This window comes from Trachinotus anak, unplaced genomic scaffold (genome assembly GCF_046630095.1).
Source record: "Trachinotus anak isolate AG129_WGS33_773 ecotype Australia unplaced genomic scaffold, CSIRO_AGI_Tana_v1 ptg000007l, whole genome shotgun sequence".
NCBI lineage: Eukaryota > Metazoa > Chordata > Actinopteri > Carangiformes > Carangidae > Trachinotus > Trachinotus anak.
In genome coordinates this window covers 6,281,382-6,307,718 of record NW_027273858.1, presented here as the reverse complement: position 1 = coordinate 6,307,718, position 26,337 = coordinate 6,281,382, and the positions used below count along the sequence as shown (strand labels likewise).

General features: G+C 42.2%; 1 protein-coding gene across 5 annotated transcripts in view; it reads left to right on the top strand.

Annotated features, from left to right (window-relative positions):
* ccdc88ab (coiled-coil domain containing 88Ab) overlaps positions 1-24,971 on the top strand; it is a 64,798-nt gene extending 39,827 nt beyond the window's left edge. Inside the window, exons 9-37 of one of the 5 annotated variants that reach the window (XM_071480106.1) lie at positions 1,025-1,106; positions 1,712-1,870; positions 2,428-2,574; positions 2,841-2,985; positions 3,576-3,754; positions 5,315-5,452; positions 6,553-6,736; positions 6,957-7,087; positions 7,642-7,935; positions 8,309-8,491; positions 9,059-9,337; positions 9,660-9,784; positions 10,217-10,355; positions 10,864-11,040; positions 11,189-11,350; positions 12,343-12,620; positions 12,794-12,937; positions 13,095-13,281; positions 13,619-13,764; positions 13,914-14,006; positions 14,458-14,660; positions 14,935-14,982; positions 16,562-16,639; positions 18,438-18,674; positions 18,923-18,976; positions 19,938-20,024; positions 20,712-20,801; positions 21,843-22,123; positions 22,515-24,971. In XM_071480106.1, coding sequence (XP_071336207.1) covers positions 1,025-1,106; positions 1,712-1,870; positions 2,428-2,574; positions 2,841-2,985; positions 3,576-3,754; positions 5,315-5,452; positions 6,553-6,736; positions 6,957-7,087; positions 7,642-7,935; positions 8,309-8,491; positions 9,059-9,337; positions 9,660-9,784; positions 10,217-10,355; positions 10,864-11,040; positions 11,189-11,350; positions 12,343-12,620; positions 12,794-12,937; positions 13,095-13,281; positions 13,619-13,764; positions 13,914-14,006; positions 14,458-14,660; positions 14,935-14,982; positions 16,562-16,639; positions 18,438-18,674; positions 18,923-18,976; positions 19,938-20,024; positions 20,712-20,801; positions 21,843-22,123; positions 22,515-23,432 — 5,368 coding nt within the window. In that variant the 3' untranslated portion in view covers positions 23,433-24,971. The remainder of the gene's footprint in view (positions 1-1,024; positions 1,107-1,711; positions 1,871-2,427; positions 2,575-2,840; positions 2,986-3,575; positions 3,755-5,314; positions 5,453-6,552; positions 6,737-6,956; positions 7,088-7,641; positions 7,936-8,308; positions 8,492-9,058; positions 9,338-9,659; positions 9,785-10,216; positions 10,356-10,863; positions 11,041-11,188; positions 11,351-12,342; positions 12,621-12,793; positions 12,938-13,094; positions 13,282-13,618; positions 13,765-13,913; positions 14,007-14,457; positions 14,661-14,934; positions 14,983-16,561; positions 16,640-18,437; positions 18,675-18,922; positions 18,977-19,937; positions 20,025-20,711; positions 20,802-21,842; positions 22,124-22,514) is intronic. The other 4 variants (XM_071480107.1, XM_071480108.1, XM_071480109.1 and 1 more) reach the window with 4 other exon arrangements.
* Positions 24,972-26,337: the final 1,366 nt, after the last annotated feature.

Genomic DNA, 26,337 nt, shown 5'->3' with positions numbered 1-26,337 from the left:
AGTAGTCACACGGTACTATGTTTTCTTCACTTGTTTTTAACTGCCCCCCCCGACCCGACCCCCCCCACCCCACCCCACCCAGCAGTGTGTGTTGTATCAGTGAGTGTGATGTCCAGAAGAAGGAGGTTGTTTGTTAGTAACTGCTTTCATGAGACGCATGAAAGGCATTGTGTCCAGACCAGCACAGCTCTTACGCACCAGACACAATAGGCTGTTTTTACTTAACAAACTGGGTTTGTGGATTTACTAGTGTCTTGAAATCAGCATGTGAGATGCTGATTTTCCAACAAAGGCTTATTGTACTTAATGGGCTGTCGCCTATGCTATGTGTCCATGCTGACAATAGTTTTTGAATTAAGAAGCCTCTATATAAAAACACATCAAAATTGGAATTAAAATAGTCCATGAAATTGACAACTTGAATACAGAATCTATGACCTCCAAATACTTAAGAAGGGTTGGTTTTAAATCTTTTTAGTTAAGTCTTCAGTTCACTCTTCATGTTGGCTACGTAACCATGTCGAAAATGATGCTAAAACCCAAAGCTTGCATTATTACTACCTCTTGCATGATTAATAGCAATAACTTATTGAAACAACCCAAACAATGTAAAAACTGCCATGCTACTAAATCTGCTTCTACTAAATACTGAAAGTAAAATAAAGATGGTGAAGCTGTTCATGCAAATTTTATCAAATGCAACTATTCTCTGCAACTGTATTGAGTTGCCACCATTAAATGATTTATCTGTAAGCCTCAAAATGGAAATAGCCCTAAAGGTATGTCCTTGTTAGTAATCACTTAACACACTCAAAAGAAATTGTCACATGATTTTTAGTGTATGGTTTCATGTTAAATGTATTGTTAGAGATGCAAAAACACAATTTTCTAGCTTTTTGCTCCAGAAAAATCTGTGTGTTTCTTTTCCTCCTGGCACTGTTTCTGCCTGCCCTCTTTTTCATCCTCTGACCTTTTCCATTTTGCCCTTGTTTAACGACTAACCCTCCCATCTGCTTTATTTCAGAGAGGAGAAGAGTGAGCAGCTTTTGGACACCAGACAGGAGCTTGAAAACATGGAAGTGGAGCTGAAGAGGCTTCAGCAAGAGGTAATGCCACAAGTCACAGGAATCCTCACACACCTACATACACAGCACACAAACGTTCATATGACTCCCGCTTTCCTTCACCTGCTCCTCCCTCCTCTTTCAAAGTACTTTGTTTCTGCAACGCTGCCAGGCTTTAATCAGCTAGCTAGTGACTTAGCTCATTAGGGGCTATTAGAGCTATCTTTAGTCTAGCAACAGCCTCACATGGCTTTTGATTTGGAGTGGGCGGCAGGCTGACTGCCTGGCTAACAGACTGGATGGTCTAAACAAGGTGGATGAGTTCAGAGCATCAAGGACTGTGTGTGTGCGCGCGCGCATGTGTGTGTGTGATAATTGATAGTGTTGGGAATTTGTTCTGTTCGTTTAACAGACAAGACTTAGGCTGTGAGTTATTTATAGATAATCTACTAGGCATGAAAGATTAGAAAGTTGGTGAATACACTGACTCGAAAGAAAAAAAAAATCTGCATTTTTTTTTTATGTTTATATGTCTGTTAACATCCTTGCTAATGCAATTTGTTACTTAGAGATGTTCCCTTGTGAATGCAATACTTAAACTTATATCTACATATTCATGTTCTATATTTGGCTGTCAACTCTTGCAGAGCTACCAGCTGATGTCAGATGCTCGGTCGGCTCGGGCCTACCGTGATGAGCTGGACGCACTCCGAGAGAAAGCAATCCGTGTCGACAAACTGGAGAGCGAGCTGAGCCGATACAAGGAGAGACTCCACGACATTGAGTTTTACAAGGCCAGAGTCGAGGTACACAACCGCACACACACAGCGTTATGTCAAGCCAAGAAGATGGTGTTTGTTGAAGCACATGCCTGGGATACTTGAGCGTCACTTAGCTGACGTCAAAGGAACAAGCTATTACTTGAAACATACACAAGTCTTAATAATATTAGTTCAAGCTGGGCGTGTTGTGAACAGCAACATGCAATCAATATGCAAGACCCCAGTGGCTGTCCATAACATACTTCAGAGGTAAAAAAGTTTGTGCAGGTTGTAGTGATGCAGAGGCACATTATTGGGTCCCATTCTGTGCAATGGCATTAAGTTAGATTTGAGCTTCTGTTTTAAGAGATGGAAGAGCTATAAAAGGTAAAACAAAAGTTTCTATAGTAGCTGCAGCAGAGATATGCTTTTATCCTTAGGCTAACGGTAATGAGTGAGGGCTGAAATCTAACTGTAAATGCAGTACTGTTAATATTATAATAGATTAATGAAAGAAAAGGACATTGCCAAACATTTTTGCACTAGCTGCATTAGTTGTGTTTTATCGTCTAACTTCTCTGCCGATGTGGTGATTCCTGTAGGAGCTGAAGGAGGACAACCACATCCTGCTGGAGACTAAGACCATGCTGGAGGAACAGCTGGATGCTAGCAGGACCCGGTCTGACAAACTGCACCTCTTGGAGAAAGAAAATCTGCAGCTCAAATCCAAGGTCCACGACCTGGAGATGGTGAGATGATGGATTTATGAATCAGCGTTCTAGTACCAGTGGAGATTGATGAGATTTTTGGATCATTTCTACAGTGATGAGTCAGGTGATGGATGCAGTTTGGAGTGTACAAAGAGTGATGAGATATAGAGTGGGAGAGCCTGAGGTTCAAATCAAAAATCAGGATCAGTGGTAGAGGTTAAAGGGAGAGGGACAGGGATTTCAGCAGTTGTGTGTTCAGCATTTGTTTATCTCAATTCACCCACCAATCTCTCGGTTAACTCCAGGAGCGGGACTTGGACCGTAAGCGTATGGAGGAGCTGTTGGAGGAGAACCTTGTGCTTGAGATGGCCCAGAAACAGAGCATGGATGAATCTCTGCACCTGGGCTGGGAGTTGGAGCAACTATCCAAGACACCAGAGCTGACTGAAAGTAAGATGTAGATGGAGCCATGGATCTTATCTCTTTAAAACCAGAAAACAGATAATGTTTCTGCATGTTGACTTTCATCCAGAGTAAGTTTAAAAAAATAGCGCAACCAGAAGGTGAAGAATGGGAAAGAATGGGATCTTGAAATTCCTCGTAGTTAACAGTGACCTGACTTCACCAGGGTTAAGGCTTCAGAAAACCAATAGACCAGGCTTTGGTCATTGGCTCTTGGCCCTGGCGTCATCCACACGGTCCTTGTGCATTTGCCAGCCTCCACTGGGTTTTCTTTCCACTTGGTTAAGACCTGTAATTAATATTCAGTGGCTCCTGGAGGATAATCTGTGCGTTTGGATTAAAAAAGCTGTTAAGAGGTTTAACTAGCCAGGGATCTGGATAAAGACTTTGTGTGAGTGGGTGGGGTTGTTTGTTAAAATGGCACTTTAAAAGCTTTAAGACCTGTAAAGTTGGACCATAGGGCTTTGTATTAATTTAATTTTTGATGGATTTACTGTAGTCCCAGTGATATTAATATATTTTTAATAGTGATTTAAAACTGATGTGCTAACCACAGTTCCTTGCTGTCATTGGCTCAGTCCCTCAGAAGTCTCTGGGTGAAGAGGTGAATGAGCTGACCTCGAGCCGCCTGTTAAAGCTGGAGAAAGACAACCAGACCCTGCTGAAGACTGTGGAGGAGCTCAGAGGAGCTGCCAGTCAGGACACTGTGGCAAAACTGTCTAAAGTCAGCCAAGAAAAGCAGAAATTGAACCAGAAAGTAAGTAATCATCCGAGTATGTAAATAGTTTTCTTTGGTTGGGTAAGAAATAAGGGCTAATTAACAGTTTTAAGTAACTTCCAATTTTTAATTCTGAATAAACACCAGTATGGCTCAAATTTAATGACTCATTAGCTAATTACACACATAAATACACTCTAACATTTCATCATCTCTTAAGCGCTTTTGACAAAGTTAACCACAGTTCAAAAGATTATTTAAAATACCACCCTCTGAGGGTATCTCATGGCTTCATTCTTGGTCCAGTGCCCTTTGTAATTTACATCAATGCTTCTTAAAAATGCAGCTGGCACTCATTACAGATGATACAGATGTCATGATTTTACACTTGATATACTTCTGTGTTATTTCAAAGGTCATTATGCTCACGTTACATGTCCATATAATAATGAAAAAACAGGAATTTAATTTCTTCTTCTTCATGTTTAAGTAACTGTTCAAGGAATATTGTTTTCTCAGCTTTCAGATTGCCTGTAAAATAAGTTGTGCATCATGAGAATCACATATAGCAATTTGTAAAGCTGCTAGCTGAATAATAGGATAATAAAAAAAGCTGTTTGGATGGATATGTTGGATGCTTTTTATCTGTAGGCTTTAACATGCCTTCAGTAGTAGGCAGTAACCCAAAATCCAAAACCCACATTTCTGCGACAGTTTGAAATGAAGTAAGTGTTAGAGATGTATCTGTAGTCAGTTATACTATAGATACAAATGAGCACGCTGTATCTCTCTAAGGACACTTTGCAGTTTCCTTTTCTGCTACTTATCAGGGACACCACCAAGATTAGCATATTGGACCAGCACTCCTCCATAATATATCACCCTAACACTTGGCTTCAGACCTTTTCACACAGTGGCACTGAGAAATATAAAAGGGAAAGAAGGAGAGTGTATAGAGAAGGGTGGATAGGGGGATGAAAGCAAAGCTGTAAATCGAGGCAGCCCCTTGCTTTTTCTTCTCCAGTCTTTGACACTCAAACGCCCCTCGCTAAGAGAAGTCTCTCAGCTATTTTCAGAAACATAAGCCTCTCTCTGTGCCCTCTGAATAAAAAGCATGAAATTGTGTTTTTCTTTCACAAAGAGAAAATCCTAAGTGAGTGTCCTGAGGTCCAGAGCCAAAAAACATTAAAATGTGAAGGCAGCTGCTGGTAGACTCCACCAACAGAAAAAAGTCATTCAATTTATATCTTTGTATGTGTGTGTACTTGAACTCAAGTGTGTTTTTCTGCAGTTGTGACAGAATGAGATCATATATTATGGATTAATAATTGCACCAGCTTTTTTGTCATTGCAAAACACAGAGTAACTCACAGTATTATGCCTTGGCCACAATAACTATCACAATACAGGTGACTGTGCAAGATGCAGGACATTATCTACAGTGCATCATGATATCTGTGTAAGCGACAGGAAAGAAATCCTAAAATGGGACATAAGTTGACAAAATGTAGTTGACAGTTATCCCCATGAACTCTAACCAAAATATTAAAACCCAATCAATACCATGGGACATTTTAAAGTGTGACTGTTTGTGTGCAGTTGGAGCAGCTGCAGAGTGAGCTGACAGCCGACAGAGAGTCACTTCGCAGCGCTGAGTCACTCAGCACTGACCTGATGAAGGAGAAGGCTTTACTGGAGAAGACTCTGGAAACACTCAGAGAAAACTCTGAGAGACAGGTACACACACGCAGACACGCGCACCAATTTAAACTCATATTCTTGAAGTATTGAGGTGTATTAAATCTTGTCAGTGATAACTACTTTTGTTCCATTCTACAGCAGAAGAAGTTAGAGCAGCTAATCTAATATACTACAGAGACTGACTTTTTTGAGAATGACTATAATCACATCAAGCATTCATGTGCTTTAAAATATACGGTAGTTACATTATTTCTGACCATATTGCTCAAGCATATGGTCAAACACACCAACACATTCAGACAAACAGAGCTTTGAGACTGTGCGTCATACACGCTGCTCTCTCCACAAAACCATCATTGATTCTCGTTCCAGGAAGCTCCAAGAAAATAACATGACTAAGCTGTGTAATTTACCAAAGTCTATGCTGAGTTTTCTTGAGAGCAATCTTTGTGCAATTGATTTGCATTTGGCTCAGAAAACTATTAAGTGGAACTACCACTATGTTTTATTGACTGCACAGATTTCTGGCACTCTGGACCAGATGCAGTCGCTTGTTGTGTGTCTGCAGGGACTTTATAGCTGTAAGGCCCAAATCTGACGGCTATGATTAGTTTAACCATCTGATTTGTAAAATCCAGCCTTGATGAGGTACAGAGGCAGAGAAAACACAACACACTGCACTCACAGATTACTGTGGGCAATTCTTTCCAGTTGGTTGTAAACACAATGAACATAATATTCAATGAACTGCAGTTTTGTAGCCTTTCTAAGCTTTTGTGTTTTTTGTGCGTCTACATGTCATTAATGGTCTTTCTTGATGTTGAATTTATTGGAGAAAGTTCTAATTTGACTAAATTAGACTGAATGAAAATGTGAAGCAGCACCTTCAGGCTTCCTTCTTGTATGAGCATTGGCTCATACAACCAATCTCATTACACCAAGCTGGACTCCTTAGATAAAAAGTCAGAAAGCACAGAATTCTGAAATTCGAACAAAGAACATTTTTTCGTCAGCCCCACTGTTCAACAAACAACAGGAGGGAGAGACTTGCCTGAGTGATACTGAATCCAAAGTTTATAAATCTAAATCATTTATATGAAACATGAACCTAGTCATTATAACTCTTTGTTCTCCAGATGAAGGGTCTGGAGCAGGAGAACAAGCACCTAAGCCAGACAGTGTCGTCTCTGCGTCAGCGCTGCCAGGTTGGTGCTGAGGCCCGGGTCAAGGATGTGGAGAAAGAGAATCGTGTACTGCACGAGTCCATCTGTGAGACAACCGCCAAACTCAATAAGATGGAGTTTGAAAGGAAACAACTACGTGAGTGACATGTTGTTTAAAGGTTTTTGGGATTCATTGCAATAAGTGTGGGTGTGTTTTTTTTCTCCATGTTTGTTCAAAAGCAATTATTATTTTCACAATTACCTTTTACTTTGTTGCTTCCTTTAGTAGACATAAAGGTTCTTGTTTGTTTGCTCATTTTAAATACACAGCATGAACATATTGGTTTTCTGTAAGAATGTGTGTGTTTTGTATGCAGGTAAGGAGCTTGAGGTGATGAAGGAGAAAGGTGAGAGAGCAGAGGAGCTGGAGATTCAAATGCAGAAGTTGGAGAGGGACAATGAGAGCCTGCAGAAGAAAGTTGCCAGTCTTGGAATCACCTGTGAAAAGGTCCGGTGCACTTTGTTGTTTGTCTGGTTTTGATTCAACTTCAATACCCTTTGTGTCATCATTAAGTAAATTTAGCAGTAATATTGAAAATAAGCAATTTAAAATAATTTAATTTATTATTTAAATTTTATTATTTTAATAAAGAATTTGTTTTTGGTTCTTTTGCATCCCAGACATTTGCAATAAGTAGCTAATACTTTCACAGATAGTGTTACCCATCCACAGTTAACTATCCATAGTTATGCAGTTCAGTTTGATTCATGTTAGCCTATGATCTCCCTCCAATCAATTATTCATTTTCTACATCAGAGAAAGGAATCTATTAAGTTAATGTGGTCTTTTGTCCCTCTCTGTCATTCACCGTTTGTGTTACTCTTGAAACATTTGTACGGAAACAGTTGAAATTGGGAACTTGATACGCCTGCAATTTTTAATGAGTTCATATGAAACATTAAAGCATTATTTAATAATGTATTTGAAGCTGTGACAGCAGCATAGAATATTATAGAGTCTTAGGCTGCCATTATCACTACCATCACTTACTGTGTGTGTAGGTGTCTTCTTTGGAGAAGGAGAACACGGAGCTGGAGGCAGAGGGCCGTCGTCTGAAGAAGAAGCTGGATGCTCTCAAGAACATGGCCTTCCAGCTGGAGGCTCTGGAAAAGGAGAACTCCCAGCTGGAGCAGGAGAACCTGGAGCTTCGGCGTTCGGCTGAGAGCCTCCGGTCAGCGGGGGCGAAGGCTGTTCAGCTGGAAGCCGAGAACAGGGAGCTGGAGAGCGAGAGGAGCCAAATGAAGCGCAGCCTGGAACTGCTCAAAGCCTCGTCCAAGAAGACGGAGAGATTGGAGGTAAGACTTCAGGACTGTCAGTCATAGGACAATGCTGGTGGAACGCAGGTAACATGAAGCGACGTGTGGCAAGAAGCTTTCTCTGAGAAACAAAAAGCAGGCTACTGCTAGTTGTAGTGTTTTAGCAGCACCGGTGGTGGTTATGCATGAGTTACCTGGTGCTTAACAGAGTCAACTTGACACAAGGTTGTGCAAATAGCCGTTAAAGTTAAAGAGTAAAGGCACCTTACACACTACATTTTTGTAATTCATCATAACCAATGAATATTTTTACAGGTAAGTTACAGGGGATCTGGCATACAGTGGCATCAGGGAGCAGCACAACTAGTTCATGGATGCTTTTAATATCCTAATCTGGCTATTCCTCTCCCAGGTGAGTTACCAGGGCCTAGATACAGAGAACCAGCGCCTGCAGAAGGCTTTAGAGAACAGCAGCAAGAAGATCCAGCAGTTGGAGGCAGAGCTGCAAGAGGTGGAGACAGAGAATCAAACCCTCCAACGCAACCTGGAGGAGCTCAAGATCTCCAGTAAACGCCTGGAGCAGCTGGAGCAGGAGGTAGGAACAAACAAGTGTTTAGCAATAATCACGTGCTGAAACATGGGAAATGACAGCCTGAAAAATAGAGTGAGTCAGTGTAAATAAATTAACATTTTTGGACTGCACTCTTCTCTGGAGTAGAACGGGTACAATGTCCAGTGGAATAGCTGTAGGTGTTTTACTGACACAGCTTCAAAGTCACTTTTTTGTGGGATGGAGTGATTCTGCCTGGCAGAATGGGGCCAGTCAGAGTGACCCAAAAACTGCAGTTGAGGCAGACTGAATTTAGTGTTTGAGATATACCAGTCCAAAAATTCTTGTATTTTAAAATAAGTCAAAATTGATTTGATATTTGGCACTTGAGTAGCACTGCCACTTTTGTAGTTCATTCTGATAAAATTACAACATGTTTCCCAGCAGAGTTGGATTATCCCAGATTATTTGTCAAAATTGATTTTTAACCCTTTGAGTTAATCTGAGTCCACTTTTAGCCAAACATTTATTTACAAGGCATTTAGTCTAAAAGTAATCCCATCAAATGATGTTTTATCCATCTGCTCTCCATTACGTCCTGTTATTCCTCAGAACAAGAGTCTGGAGCAGGAAAGCTCCCAGCTGGAGAAAGACAAGAAGCTTCTGGAGAAGGAAAACAAGCGGTTGAGGCAGCAGGCCGAGATCCGCGACTCCAAGTTGGATGACAGCAACCAGCGGATCTCCGCCTTGGAGAAAGAGAATCGAACCATGGGCAAGGAGATGATCTTCTTCAGGGACTCCTGCACAAGAGTCAAAGACCTGGAGCGAGAGAACAAGGAGCTGGTGAAACAGGCCACCATCGATAAGAAGACCCTCATCACACTGAGAGAGGTAAGCAAAGCCCACACAGTGTCAGACGTCTGCCAATATTGTTAGATTATTCCAAAATGTCATCATATTCATAATTTATAGAAAAATAACTTTTTTTTGCTGCCTTTTATATTGTTATTGTGAAATGATCTGCCTTTTAAATGACTGTTGAAAGTGAAACCATTTAAAAAATACAGAATGCTGATTTAGATTTTTCTGACAAACCTGGCCCCTGAAGATAATTCTTCCATTAAAATCATACAACTTGATCATTGGTCATTTTTTAATACATTGCTGGTGTCAGTGAGATCGAGAGGAACTCACAGTGTTTCTCTGTGTTTAGGAGCTTGTGAGTGAGAAGCTACGGACTCAGCAGATGAATAATGATCTGGAGAAACTGACCCATGAGTTGGAGAAGATTGGACTCAACAAGGAAAGGCTGCTACACGACGAGAGCTCAGACGACAGGTATCGGCTCACACACACACACACACACACACACACACACACACAGGTCACTCCATTTACTCTTCTGTGATGGCTCCCAAAACTGTTTCAGCCTGGAACCCAAATAAGAACTTAGTCTGTCATCTTGGGATCAGAATCATTAAAAATGATCAGGGCAAGTGGGACTAAAATCAGGTCTGTATCTTATTTTAGATCATGTGCTGTAGTTTTAATTAATCTTAGTCTAATGCAGAGTCATCCTGTATGAGATTTCTAAGTCTCTGCCCCACCTGTTACACTCTTGCCAAGAAGTCAGTTGGCCTTACTATACTTTGGCCTATAATGATACTTGTACGTGTATTTGGGATTAGAAATGTGTGATCACATTCTCACAGACTGGACTTGCAAACACACAAATACACACACACCAAGCTAACTGAACCTTTATATCAGGTTTAAGCTCCTGGAAACCAAACTGGAGTCGACTCTGAAGTCATCCTTGGAGATTAAAGAAGAGAAGATCGCTGCCCTAGAGGCCAGACTGCAGGAGTCTTCAAATCTCAACCAGCAACTTCGCCAGGAACTGAAGACAGTAAGCAACGCATGCAGAAATCCATACTAATAAGAAGAGCCAGCATAAAAACACATCCTAGAACACACACAAAAGTCTGCAGTCTAAAACGCTAGAAACATTGAAAACACTGAGAGCCTCTCCAGGCCGATATATTATTTATTCATCCACTCTCCACTTCTATTGCCAGTTTATCTATTCATGAGGCGGCAGTGAAAGAGCTGGAGTGGAGTGGAGGATGTCTGCTTTCCTTTAGAAGGCATTTCGATCCAAAGCTAAAGGTTGAGTGGAAAAGTTTAGGCGTCTGTGGATGAGCTCTGATTTTCAGCTGTGAAACTGTAATGGATCCTGTCTTCTGTTACTTCAGCATGACTCGTGCCATACTCTACAAAAGTAGTCTGTAATTTTTATTTTTACTTTTCCAGTCGGCATAGTGGAGTATCTTACTCTAAACCATGTTGGATCAACATGATTTATGCTGGAGATGTTAGTTGTTTTTATTGTGTTGAATTATTTTGTCTCTCCACAGGTTAAGAAAAACTATGAAGCGCTGCGTCAAAGGGAGGAGGAGGAGAGGATGGTGCAGAGCTCACCCCCTAGAGGAGGGGAGGACCCTCAGTCTGTCAGTAAGTGGGAGAAGGAGAGCCATGAAGCCACCAGGGAACTGCTGAAAGTCAAAGACAGACTCATTGAGGTGGAGAGAAATGTAAGTTAACAGGACATCTGGAATATAAGATGGTTTATGTGGATTTTTGCTGAGAAACCATCTAAACTAACACACAGAGCTTCTTTTTACTTCTCCGAATGTATTTGTCCATGTCTGATATCATATTATCTATGTGTAATTTTCCCAGAATGCCACGCTACAGGCTGAGAAGGCAGCCCTGAGGAGCCAGCTCAAACAACTGGAAACTCAAAGCTCCAACCTGCAGGCTCAGATAGTGGCCGTGCAGAGACAGACGGCCTCATTACAGGAGAACAACACAACACTACAGACACAGAATGCCAAGTTGCAGGTAATCCCCGCACATCCTACATAGTACTATGATTAAACTTCTGGACCTTTGCTTGAGGATTTTTTCTAACAAGACCTCTTTGATTTTTCCTTGGAATAAACCTGTAACAGGGTCATTGAATCAGATACTAGCAAAGATAAAATGACACCTGAAATATTGTCTGTATAGTACATCATACAACAATGAAGAAATGCAAATTTTTAACACAAAATCCAACACTTTCTAGCCTTCTCTCTATATATTACTGTGTTTGTACAGTTGCCTTGCCAGGCTGCTTAGCACCCTGGAATGGATTTAGACTTGTACTCCCTGTTTGGCAGCAATTCAAACCCTACTTATGGGCGACAGGATTTACACTGACCATACAGGAGCTTCTAGCTGTTTCTGTGGGTGTTTGTGTGTGTGTGTGTCTTGATGTGTTAAGTGTGTATGTGAGAGCATATGTAAGGCAGGTGTGTGTGTGTGTGTGTGTGTGTGTGTGTGTGTGTGTGTGTGTGTGTGTGTGTGTGCGCTGCAGGCTAGAAGGTGTTTCTGTTAAAAGCTACAGAAAGTGTGTCAGCACCTGGACAAACGTGCGTGTGTGTCTGTCAGAGTGTGACTACACACACTAGACACGATTGAAGAGGGATTTGAGACTCGGAAACCACAGTGACCACAAAAGAAACATGAAAGGAAACAGTTTGCCTGCTGGTGTTTTGTAGATGGAGATTACAGCGAAAGGGGAGAACAAACTGAATAGAGATATAGTGCCCCCTATAGACTAAAACAGCAATAACTTCTACTTACTACACCGTCATTTCCACTGGTGTTTGATTTGAGGAGCTAAGTACTCTCCTCAGATCATAGTAAAAACAACCTTTTAATAAGCGTTGTTATTTCTCACCTATAATATTCCTTTCCTTGTTTTTCTTTTCTCTTCTGTCACTCACTTCTTTCACACCTCCCTGTTCACACCTCTTTAATTAATTTATCTATTCCGTCCTCTCCTTCAGGTGGAGAACTCAACCCTGAGCTCACAGAGTGCGGCCCTCATGGCCCAGAATGCCCAGCTGCAGAGTCAGCAGAGCAGCGTGGAGGGCGAGCGCGAGGGAGCGCTGAAGGAGAAAGAGGAGCTGAGAGGAACCTACGAGCTGCTCCTCCGCGACCATGAGAAGCTTGCGGCGCTCCATGAAAGGCAGGCATCCGAGTATGAAGCCCTGATCGGAAAGCACGGGGGCCTGAAGAGCACCCACAAGAGCCTGGAGCAGCAGCACAGGGACTTGGAAGACAAGTGAGCTGGGGTTCATAAGCATGGGATGGGCACAGGTTCAAATCTAATATCTTTTCCATATTATCCTACAGGGCAGTATTAAACAATGATAAAATCAACCGTGCTAACAAATTGCAGAAAACTATAGAGCCCTTGGGATAAAGAAAATATACCTGTGTGTTTTATGCGTGCAGGTACAAGCAACTCCTGCAGAGGAAGGGGGAGCTGGAGGATCTGGAGAAAAATCTGAAGGAGCAGCAGGAAAAGATGGCACTGGAGAACCAAACGCACCAAGCCACAGCTGACCAGTGCAAACTGCTCAAAGAGGAAAACGACAGGTCAGATTAAACAGTATTAATATTTTTATCTTTAAAAATGATGCAAATATGTTAATAACATGTTAACAATGTGACTCAACCTTTTAACTGTACTTTTAAGCCACTTTTACATACAGACATGTCTATATATTGAGAAGTCCTTCTGCTCTCTCTTCAGACTTAATACTACCTATTGTCAGCTGATGAAGGACAATGAGAATCTCCAGCTGGACCATAAGACCATAAAGAGCCAGTTAAACAGTGCCAAGCTGGAGCAGACCAAGCTGGAGGCTGAGTTCTCTAAACTGAAGGAGCAGTACCAGCAGCTGGACATCACCTCCACCAAGCTCACCAACCAGTGTGAAGTGAGGAGATTCTTCTCTTCTCTTCTCTTCTCTTCTCTTCTCTTCTCTTCTCTTCTCTTCTCTTCTCTTCTCTTCTCTTCTCTTCTCTTCTCTTCTCTTCTCTTCTCTTCTCTTCTCGGGGGTTTCCTGTTGTGTTTTGTGTGTCTGTGTGCCAGTTTTACAGCCAACTGTTTTTGATTGGTTTACTTCCTTTTTAATGTATGACATTTGTACAAACAACTTCTTAAGCCAGCTGTGTTGTGGAAGGTTTATCTCTTTAATGTATCATATTTATGTTTGAGCCAGGTGTCCTAGAATCTCTTTAATATATCTGTGTGTGTGTGTGTGTGTGTGTTAGTTGTTGAGCCAGCTGAAAGGAAACCTGGAGGAGGAGAATCGTCACCTGTTGGACCAGATCCAGACTCTGATGCTACAGAATCGCACACTGCTGGAGCAGACCATGGAGAGCAAAGACCTGTTCCACGTAGAGCAAAGACAATACATGTAAACCCTTGATTACATATTTTGTTAAAAAATGGACTGCAGACATGTTGTATGTCAATATGTTTAAATGGGATATTCAAAACACACTGGTTGCATTTTCATATTTTGTTTGTTTAACTGTATCTTTTCTTGTGCCTCTGCCCTTTCAGAGACAAGCTAAATGAGCTGAGGAGACAGAAGGAGAAGCTGGAGGAGAAGATCATGGACCAGTACAAGTTCTATGACCCCTCACCTCCACGCAGGTAAAAAGCAACATTGTCAAGTTATGTCAGCTTAAAAAAAATTCACAAGAAAACCTCCCATGAAACAATTAAATAACCTGTGATTCACCTAGTGGTGAATCACAGTGACTCAGACAAGTCAGTGGATCGTAGAAAACTATGTTGTAAAAAAATTACGTTTGCTTGTTGACTCTTATCTCTGAGGTGGGGTTATGGCAGAAAACACTCACACTGCAGCCTCAGAAAGGGATGAATCAAATATTTATGGTCTGCAGAGCTTTAAATCACCATATACTGCAACATCTTTGGGAAGACTGAGAGACTGTAATTAAGACTCCAATTAACGTACTCACATGGAACAAATCAGACACTTGAAATACATCCAACATGCATATTCTTTTCAGTCTGTTTTCTTTTGTCCTCTTGTTGCTGATCAAGATTGCTTGTTCTCTGTCTCATCTCTCCTCTGCAGGCGTGGCAACTGGATCACTCTGAAGATGAAGAAGCTGATCAAGCCGAAGAGCCGGGAGAGGATGCGTTCTCTCACACTGACTCCGTCTCGTTCAGAGTACGGTGATGGTTTCCTGACCTTTCCCCAGGACAGCCAGGACAGCTCATCCATAGGCTCTGGCTCCAACTCGCTAGATGACACACTCACACAAAAGAGGAGCAGCAGTGAGTACAAAGGAAACACATGGACACACAGATGTAGACCAAGATTCTAAACCAGTGTTATTGCAGTTTCAACCATGACTGCACGCACAGCACATATGGAGACTGTGTGTGTGTGTGTGTGTGTGTGTGTGTGTGTGTGTGTGTGTGTGTGTGTGTGTGTGTGTGCGTGTGTGCATGTAGGTACGTTTGTAGGCATGTATGCCTGAGTGTCCGAATGGGTCTTTTCTGCCCTAACTGCTCCTCTGCTTCTTTATCTCTCTCTCTCTCTGCGAAGGGAGGAGAGGGCAGCAGTCCCATGCCCAAGGGCAGGGTTCCACCAATGGTATGCTGCGGATGGGGAGGGTGGGCGGGGTTTGTGACCCGACTGTCACGTCTCTCAGGGCATGTTTTCGTGAGTCCATTGTCCGTGTCACACTCGGCTGTTCTAGAGGTTACGGTTGAGCTGTGCAGCACCACAAGGTTGACTCCTGACCAAAGACCTGGTTCAAAAAGTAGATGCATTTCCTATGTTTGAAACAACAGTGGGAGCGCTTGATATCTATAACCTTACGTAAGGGCCTACTAAAGTGTAGTATAGGTATATTTTGAACCAGGTGCAGCTCACTCTTAACTCCATCCCCCAACAGGTCTAGGATTTATTAGTTCTCAGTTACAGACATGTCAACCTGCTGATCTGTGCAGTTCACCTGTAAATAAGAAAGAAACGCCCCCTACCGTAGCATCACAGCTATTAAAAGGTGCAATGGATCATGGCTCACTTCCAGTCAAGGCAATGCGTTAAAACTTGGTAGGCCATATTTACTTACACATATTTTAACTGTACATGGGAATGTAGGTTTACTCATTAAAATAAGCATGTAGGTCTTTTTGCTTTAAGATGCATGTTTTGTACCTGCAAAATATAAGTATATGAAGATAGCATTAGCAACTACTTATTTTTTCTGCTTCTTGGAAATGTCTGTACTGGAGTCATTGCAGTCCTCCCTGATGCTGTTAATGTACCCTTTGACCTTTTCACTTCCCTGATTGCACCCTTTAATACTCATCGTCTTCTATGTCCCATCTAGGTGTGGTAATGTGTTGACACTTATGTTGTTGTGTAGTGTACGTAATGCTTTAAATTAGTTCGTAATGTAAAATACCACACTCATGACCATTTACATGAGAGTGTATGGTGTCGTCTGCTGATAGAATGTGCGCGATTGTGTGTGTGCGTGTGTGTATTTGCATAATGTGTTTACGTTGTTGTACTTGTTAGCACAATGTTTTTGTAAAGAAGTCTGCCCTTAAAAGTATTAATCAGGTTTTAAAGAAGTCTGTGGAAGGCATTTCAGTCCATCCAAAAAGGCACTTAAACAAGTGTTTTATTTGAAAATTAGAAACATTAATTGTTATGATTTATTAGCAAAGCTAGTAAAACAACAGTGGGGCTGAACACAATCTCTCTGGGAGGTTTAAAAAGCAAAAAAAATGTGCATAACCATCTTTGCACAAGATTTACAATAGAAAACATCAAAAACAGAAATTGTTTTCAGCTTCATTAACTTGTACTAGCTTTGCTAATATATTTTTAACAATATTCCCTTTAGATAACAAGAATGAAGGTTTGAAATGCAGTTCTATCAAAAATCAAAGAGAGTTTGTGATAACATCATCACCACTCTAAATCATATGTTGTAGTGTCTATTATTGCCGTTGTCCAGTTGAGTGTCCAGGGGCTCAGCTCTCTCTCTGCATCTTTCCCCTGGCTCTCTTTGTGAAAACGTTAACCACATCCTTCTGTTCTGCCCTCCTTTTTCTTTTGTTTTCTTTTCCTCCACTTCCCTCCGGATTGTTCTGTTGCTCTCTCTCCCCTGTCTGTCTGTCCCTCTCTCTGGCTGTCTCTGGCTGCGCTCTGACAGCTATAAAAAGGTTGCCTTTCATGAGGAACAGATCCAAGGACAAAGACAAGGCCAAAGCCATCTACCGGCGCTCCATGTGTAAGACCTCCGTTAGCCACCACGCTAGCTTTCCTCCGCCTCCTCTCCCTGTCATCGTCACGCTAGGAGAAACAAAGAAGGAACAGTCACTGATCTTAGGGTGGCTGTGGTGTGGGGGTGTGGCAGTGACAGTATGGCAGTTTCAGGTTTCAGTCATAAACCTACAGTCATTCATTTGGGATTACTTTGACAGAATTTGTCAGAGCTGTGATATCTGATGCCTTTTAGAGATGTCTGCTAATGATTAACCAGATATTCAAGCTTAAATTTTGTTGCGTAGTCACCGTACCCCCCATGCTGTGTTTGGTGACATCAGTGACTTGTCCTTTTAAATTTTTCCTAGTAACCCCAACACTTCTGTCACCTCATCCACCCTGCGTCTGCCGTCCCACTCCCTCCTGTAGAGTGTCTACTCTTAGCTTTTATCAGCGTTCACCAGTGTACTGTCACCTTATTCTCACTACTAACTGATGAATGAAGAGTACAAACTTCACTTACTTAGCTTTAAGCAAAAATGTACATTTGAAAGTGAATGACAGAAAATTTTAAGATTAATGCAAAAACCGATATGACAGTAGGATTCTTCTCTTTCTATCTATCTGTCTCATGTAGTGTCATGCAGTTTGATTTTCATCTGTCTTAGTTCTGAGTGTCATCTATCAGAGCTTATATTTCAGTTCAGTGATTGTGGGAATCACTATGCAATGGGCAACTTAACGGGCAGCTTTGTCATGTGCTCTGTGGTTTAATTTTATTTGTGTTTACTGAATGAAAGGCTGTGTGTGTATGTGTGTTGAGACAAGAGAGTGAGAGAGATTGCAGGTTTGCCTTTTATGCGCCTGTGCTGTGTTTGCTCCCATCTTTGATTACAGCATGTCTTAAAAAAAACCAACTGCCTGATCACCGCCGCCGCTCACACTCACCATGGAGGACTTGAAATGGAGCCTTAACTCTCTCTGTCTCTCACTCTCTCTTGCTCACTCTCTCTCTCTCTTTTCCTCTGTCAGCGTGCTGCATTTCAGATCTTATTCTGCTGACATGGACTTGCCTCGCTATGATTCTGGCTTTGATCTTTTGTGTACAGTGCTGCTGCTGCTGCTCGGAGCAGCTCTGCATGCCGTCATGCTTCTCTACCATTGTACGGCTCAGTCAACTAAGTGCATAAAGACAGTAGCCTCTAAGGGTGACGTATCTGGCTGAGATGGCGCAGGAATGAAGGATCAGAAACTGTGCAGCTGCCATCTTTATGCACTTATAATATTTGTTTGAATCTCTTTAATTACTTTTTTAATAATACTGTCTGCCTGCATGTGTCGTGACTTCCAAAATTTTATTTTGTTGCATTCTGCAAGATGAATTTTTTAAATCAAATATTGAGATAGACCTATTAATAATTTTGACCAAGACTTCACCACGGCAATTCTCTGCTATATTTCCATACTTACTGTGAGAATTGAGTGTTTTCCTTAATGATGCTACTACATTAAGGCACAGTGAACAAGTTTGAAAACCCCTGATTAGAGGTAGTCCTCCAGGCTTAAACAATTTTTAGCAGGACTCTGCAGGAAGGAGGAACTCGTAGCTTACATCTGACCCATTTTGCTTCCTCAAGTTACTATGTCTTACTAAAGAGATGCAAAATATTTCTGACATTTAGTTTTATTATCTGAAATATATGCATTTTTAAAATTATTTGACCACAAAGTCTATGTCATGATTAGAGATGAGATAGGATGTAACAAAATGCATGATTTTACAAAGCTAATTTCCCTGTCCATCCCTCCATTCGTCCATTTAGCGATGAACGACCTGCTGCAGACCATGGCAGTGGCCGGCGGTCCCGGGGCTCAATGGGCATGCAGCATCGAGAACCTGGACGGTACTGAGGCTGGGGATGCTGGCATGACAGGCAGCAGCAGGCGCGGGGGGCAGCGCATGAAGGAGCTCGCCTTGTCCACCAATGCTATCGACTGTGCTGCCCTCACACTGCCCACTGCAGGGCACAGCAGGGCCAAGCTCCGGCTTCAGGTCAAAGGTCAGGGTGCTGTTTTTATTTGTGTGAGGGTAGGAAAAAACAAGGATATAGAGACTCTTTTGTTTTGTTTTTTTGTTGTTTTTTTTAATGTGGTTGTGTATTACTGACCACATTAGGCATAAGAATACATGTGCAGGTATGTTTGCCCATGAAAATGGTGGTGTTTATATGAAGGTGGTGAAAATTTGTCAGATCAGAGTAGATAAAAAAAAGCAGCTGTAGCATCAACCTCTTCTGTGTCTGAACAGATAATGCCTCCTGTGAGGATGTTGCCGGCTCCTCAGATGACCCCAAGAGTCAAGGTAAGACTTGACATGACATCAAACTGTAGACATGTAATTGCAACAGCATTTCAACACCAGCCGGGAATCTGTAGGCCTCTTCAAACAGGGAATGAGAAAAGACTGAAAAGTCCCAAAAGAGCAGGTCATGTCCTCAGCAGTCCCACCGCTAATCTTTGGGCTGCCTTCCTGCACTTCGATTAAGCCTGATGTACAGTTGGAAAAGCAATTTTAGCAGAGCGCAAAAGAGAGAGATCAGCCTCCATTGAAAGTAGGATTGACTCTATTCCAGGCTTTAGCGTGTTATCCAGGGCAGTTAATCTGCAGTCAGGCAACTATTCATCAGTTCTATGCCACTCTAATGTAGATGACCCAGTTGTTAAATGGCCACAAAACTACTGACACACATTCATGTTACTTAAGCTAGTTCTACAGTCTAATGACATCTGTTTTTTTCTATCCTAAAATGTTTTTTAAATTAGTTTAGCTACGTTTTGTACCCACCTACCCAAGTCATGTAACCTACAGTCCCAGGAGACCATACCACAGGACATAGGTGTAGCATTAGTGCCCAACCTGGATTCTACTTAGCTGATGAGTTCCCAGAATGCACTCATAAAATCCAATACCTTGTTGTCAGACCCATTTTCCGGTACATCGCTGTAATGGCTAGAGGAAACTGCCTTCCACTCTCACACACCAGACGTTACTTATAATGTATCAGCCATTAGTTCGTCTTCTAGAGATGTTCCTATATGTAAAGTCATTAATGGCAGATATTGATTTTTCAACTAACTACTGGCTGCCACAGTATTTTCTCATTTAAGTTTTCTGTTTCTGTCTATAAAACATTAACATTAAACTTTGCTTGTTTTGCATTGTGGGCAGCATTAATAAGTAGTGTGATGTATCCTTGAAACATGTTATGTGCCATAATCAGGGCGTGTCACATTGTTCATGTACTATATGTGTGTCTTATCAGGCCTGCAGGTGTATAGCAGTGCTTTGGCTCTCTATCCTTCCCCTGTTGAGCTGAGCATTATGTGCAGAGTGCCCTGTAGCATCTGTAGTAAGTGACACTACTTGGCACCAAATCTCACTCTGGGCCACAAACAATGGGCTGGTTTCCTAGACAAAATAAGAACTTTGATACTGATCAATGATGTAAAGGTTCATTTTAAATTCTAATTTGGTGTCAGCCATGTCCTGAAAACCAGTTTGAAATGATTTCACGGTCTCTGGTTTCCTGCTGAAACTATCCCTATGAACACAGGAATAAGCAAGGTCACATTGTCACCTCTCCTTTTCTGTCCTTTCCTTTTCTTCCCTCTCACTTTTTCCCTCTTCCCATTCTCAGTTTTGCACAGGAAACAAGGCATGCCAATTTTCTTGTTACTAATGTTACTAATTTACTTGCACTCTGTTGTCCTCTGTTAGTCAGTATTGTCTCTATCAGTTCCCCTTTTTCCTTAAGGTAGACTGGTGTTGGATTTAGGTGTCCTTTGGTAGTGTGTATTTACTAACTGGACATATTGGGGATGCAGCCTGGCATTGAGCCACCCTTCCTGTCCCTCTGCCTGGCATGTGCCATCTGCTGCCCCAGCAGGAGACGTGCTATGAGACTATTAGCGTGCGCCTACATGTTTCTCTTTGTGTCTGTGCACACTGGTGAGGATACATGTACGCGCATATATAAAACCTAACTCTGTGTGTATGTGTGTGTGTGCACTTCTCTTCCCTCTTGTCCCTTGCCCAGCCACCAGACCCTCCAGTCTCCATAGCAACAGGACCACCAGTAGTAATAGTAACAATAACTCCCACCTCACTTCTCCTCTGGAGGGCAAAGGTACGCCCCTCCTTCCCTTACCCCCCCCCCCACCCCCCACCCCCACCCTTTCCCCTCTCTCTCTCTCTCTCTCTCTCTCTCTCTCTCTCTCTCTCTCTCTCTCTCTCTCTCTCTCTCTCTCTCTCTCTCTCTCTCTCTCTCTCTCAACTAACCACTCCTGCCATCCTCTTTTGTTCCCTTTATCTTTGTCTTTCATGCCTTTACTCAAACCTACTTTAATGTACCCTGTGGGTTAGTTTGTTCTCTCCTATGGGAAAATTAGAATTGCAATAATTAGCCAATTAACTGATTAGTCAGTTGAAAGAACATTAATTGCCAACTATTTTGATAATTAATTAATTAATTAATTAATTAATTGTTTAAGACCTTTTTCAAGCAAAATGATGTTCCATGTTCTCAAATAAGAATGTTTACTTAATAGTAAAGTGAATATTTTTGGCTTATGGACTGTTGGACATTTAATCATGTCACCTTGTGCTTTAGCTAATTGATTTTGGTATTCTCCACTGTTACCTGAAGTTTTATAGGCCAAAAGATTAATTGAAAATATAATCAGCAGATTTATCAATAATGAAAATAATCATTACTTTCAGCCCTAAAATCATTATATTAGAATGATCCAATGCCCTTTAAGAGAGACTGACTGCTAGCTACATTTAGTCTGTCTCATGTTTTACTGGCTTTGTATATCTACTAAGTAAATCCAATTGAGTCACGGGGCATTTTACAGTGCTATGGTATACAATTGATAAATCATGAATATTCAGCATTGATTTGGATGTATTTACACTATTTTATTAGAATTTCATCACACTCCTGAAGTCTTTATCTTTTCTTAAATTTTGCAGTCAGCAGTGATGGATCAGAGAGTGACAATACGCTCAGATCTCAAGCAGTAAAAGCAAATAACACTATAGTAATATTAGAATATTTTGCAATACATTTTGTAAATAACCTGATTTACCACTGTATAGACTGTAAAAATGTGAGGAGGTTTGATCATTTTCCCCATGATCTAATCATTGCCTTCCTTTCCCACAGGCACATTGAACGGCAGCCTCAGCAGGCCTCACAGTGAGAGCAGCGGAGAGTTCAGTCTGAGCTTAGACCAGGAGGTGTGGTCCAGCAGCGGCAGCAGCCCTGTCCAGCAGCCCACCTCTTCGCGCTCCTCCCATCAGAGCCCCCTGCAGCTGCGCAGGTCGCTCGACCCACCTACCGCTGCAGGCAGCCCAGGCCAGACCCAGATCAGGAAGACGGGATCCCCAGGCAGCCAGGTGCTTTCCCTGCAGCAGTTCCTGGATGAGGGTATTGATCCTGCAGAGGTGAGGCCTCGTACTGAGTTACAACCAATGTGTTATATCACTCTTATGTTTCTGGTTGATTAAAACCAGCAGATAAAGTAGACTGAGCTTGTTTTTTTTTTTTTTTAAATCAAAACTCATATTTTTCTTCATTATGACCACAGATCGTCATTTTGTATGAGGTGGAACAGGGACTGGCAAAATCAAAATATTGGCCAATCCATTTACTGTCAATTGATGGATTATTCAATTAATTGCTTTAGCTGTGACTGAATAATTTCCAAGACACAAGGGAATATTAAACATAATTAGTACATGGAGATTTTTGGTGTAAAATTAATTAAGATATAGAATTTTTAAAAAATGTATATTTTTGCACTCTACTTGATACTCTGTTTCCTCTGTCTTCTAGTCTGGTAGTCAGGAAAACCTCACTGTAGACTCTCCCCGCCTCCCCACTTCATCTGAGCATGTGCAGAAAGAACGCACTTCCACAAAGGGCAGAGGCATATTACGCTCCTCCAGCGGGAAAGCAGCACCGGTCAGCTCTGAGCGCCCACCAAGATCCTCGGGACAGCCAGGGCGCCCAACCCTGCGGAAGGCAGAGAGCACCCGCGTGAAAGGCTCCGTCCCTATCCGCTCCAGCCTGTCCTCGCAGGGCAAAGCCACATCCGTCTCCGAGCGACTGGATTCAGCTTCCTCCACGCTGCCCCGAGCCAGTAGCGTCATCTCCACAGCTGAAGGCACCACGCGGCGCACCAGCATCCACGACCTGCTTTCAAAGGACAACCGACAGCCCGTGTCAGTCGACGCCTCTCCTCCCATTGGTTCCACCAAGACTGGGGTACACACCCAGCCTACACCCAGTGAGTACCACCCCAACAGCACCAACCTAAAGGGATCCCTTATCACCACTACCCCCCTGCCCAAGTCACTCAGCTTGCCTTGCCATAGCTCGGAGGACCCCGACCTCTCCACCCTTGAGTCTTTCCTTGGCCCTTCCTTCACTGTAGAGTCGGTGTTCATGGACTCCATTTTTAGTGAGTCAACAGGCAAAAACCTCCCCTTCTTGTCTCTTAACCCCACCTTAGTCAGTAATATCAGTGGGCCACCTGTTACAAGTAAAACCCCCTCGGCTCTGCCTATCCCAAACCACATTTCCACCCAAAACCAGATCCCACACAGCCAATCAAATGGCCAGATGAGATCCGGCCCAGCCAATGTAAAAGAGTATAATGAGGGTGTTGACCCCAATCATGCAAATAATTCAGACCAATCACTGAGCCCAGAGGACAACCAGTCTCTGTGGTATGAGTACGGGTGTGTGTGAATGACAGGGAGGTTCTGGCTTGCTGATCTTGATACCAGACTTGACTCAAAAAGCGATGAATGAAAGGATGGATTAATGACATATCCTCCTCATCTGCATGTATTTATCAGAGCACTGTCGATCTCTGTGTGGTGTATTGGTTTCATGCTTTTCTGTTTGCCATGGTGCTGATTGGTGATTTGCTGTTTTGTTTTTTGTTTTTTTTTTTTGTTTTGTTTTTTTGTCACCTCCTGTTCTGACCTTTTTTTCTGTCCCATTCTGTCCTCTAAGGTTGAACTTGATAATTCTTCTTCCGTCCAGCAGCCTTATTATTCCCATATTATTGTGTCCTCATCAGATCTGTTTCACTGGCTAACACTATACTATTATCTGCAGTAGTGGGTTTGTACATCACAGTTAAGGCTATTTCTGTTTCGAGCTCCACTAGTAATTGAGCTATGAGCAGAAAGGTTAGAGATTCAAAAGCATCAGAAAATCTGTAAGAAATAGTTGTTTCTGATAAGGAGCAAAGCATTGTCGGACAGATCTCATAGTAGCAATTTCTTCAAATTAGAGTCTTTCAATATGTCAGATAATAGATTCACTTGTCACTTGTTGTTAACCATGATGTTTTAGTGTATGGGAAAGTGTCTTCTTCACTGCTTTCAACTTTGTTGCATTATCCACTAAACTGCATGGCTTTGTCTTGGTCCGACCTGAAACACTCATTTTGATTTCTGTGATCAAAATGCGTTTATCCTGTTTTTGTTTCTATTGACGGTGTGTTTTGTGTTTGACTTTGTACATTTGACACCTTTTTCTGTATTTTCTTTTACATATATTAACTGGAGCGTTTGCTCTGCGGATGATGGGTTTTGACCTGGTGGACTTTTTGGGCTGGTGACAAAATGATGTAGCTTCATTCCCAGAATGATCTGAGGGGAGGACTTAGCTGGAAAAGTGAAAGTTGACAGGGAAGGCAGTGGAATACAACCAGAGTGATTATTATATTTTAGTTTTAGGTAGTTTTTGAATGAGTTATTAAAACGGGGAGTCATTATAGTAAGTTGAGAATAGTTTGCAGTGGTCATATTGTTTTGTGAATGAAGCTAAAATCATTTCTTTTGGTATCTGGAAACTTATGTTTACCCATCCCAACACACCACAGCTTGAGAATGGATAATATTTGATTATGTATTTTAGAATGACAAGATCTTGTACAGATTGTAATCATTAAGTTATAATCAAAGACAAGCACTGCTTCAGGTGCCAATACTAGTAGAACTGTCTGCATCTAGATCCTTATTTATTTCTGCTTTTGTACTCTCTAGTTGCTCTATTGAAGTTGCTTTATTGTATTTATCTTGATCCACAGTATATGCAGGTATAAAGTAAATGAAAATGTTCTTGTCACTGTCTACAGATGTAACATAAACATTGCCTTTGTCCTACAGATGAGGAGGGCAGAAAGTCTAAAAGCAGGAGCGGGGAGCCGCAGCAAAGCTGCTAAACCCTGCCCCCCCCACCCTCGTCTGTCTGCTACCATGCTGTGAGCGCGTGGTGAGTGAGTGCTGCTCGAGCGGGAGGAATAGGGTGGGATGTTAGGGGGTGGGTGGGTGAAGGGGGTTGTTCAGTCTTGTCTCCATGGGAACCTGAAACATGGTGTAACAGATGTCATCCATCCTGCCGTGCACTTGCTTCCCCTGCTTCTCTAAACTGTTACCCCAAAACTCCCCCCCTCACTGTCCTGTCCGTTGCCCCACTGTTCCTGTGGTGCCAAACGCCTGTTCACTGAGCCCCGATGGGACCCTGGTCTGCATGGCATATGGGCCGTTTTACCACCTTGCTCTGAGTGGATGAACATTTGTGTCCCCAAATCCCCCTACAACTCCAGCAGCTCGTTTGTGCCCCCCTCCCCTCCATGATGCTTATTGTGATTTTTGGTAAAGGTGACTGCTCAGTGTCCTGCTGGTGAAAAAAGTAGGCCCTTTACTGTTCTCAGGCTGCTTATTGTTGCTGCATGGCTTTGGTGTAGCACTGAAATCCTTCCCCTGAGAATGCATGTATATGAGGCTGGTAGTCATCTCCTCTTGTACATCACTGACTGTCTATACTGATACAGCTTCTGACTTCTAACCTTCTTCTTTCTCTGTTTTTTTACTTTGTCTTCCTTTGTGTTCTATTTTCTTCCACCTTGCCTTTTTTACTTTTCTAACCTGTCTCCTTTTCTTTCTTTTCTTACTCTTTCTACTCCTCTTTGCTTGCCTGGGACACAGAGATAAAGGTGGCCTTGGAGCTGTGTGTCTGAAGCCTAGTAGAGTTAATCTGCTGAGACCGTCAGCAGTGAGAAAAGATTGTATATCCCAGTTTCCCTTTCTTCCCTTTTTGTTTTTGTTTTTTTTTAACCCAGGACACTTCAGTAGAGAAAAGTGGCTTCCTTCTCTGTTTTGTTTTTCTTCCTTGAATCAAGGAAACAACAGAAAAATACTAGAAAATGTTGTGGTGACAGTTTTTTTTTTCGATAAAGACTGCTGTGGCAGATTGCACTCCCATGTGTCCTTCAGTGTGACAAACTCTTAAATGTGCACTAGTCTCTACGGACTAAGATTGAAGTGCCAATGTTCACACAGCAGCCAAACGGGCGATCTTAAACCAGACTGATGACTCCATTTTGGACCTTCTGTGCAACTTTAAAGTCAGCTGGACCTTCTTCTGCCCGACGCCATGATCATTAAAAAAAGAGTGATTTTGTAAACGGGCAGCATGCACAATCAAAGAAGACTTTTAGTCAGGCTCTTTACAAACCATTTTCAAAGCATGTCAGGACAGACATTTCTGATCGAAACCTAATATCAGACTGAAGAATCACAATTTGCATGGAGCAATCAATCAGCCAATTACCCCACTTCCTTTGTCCAATCAAAGA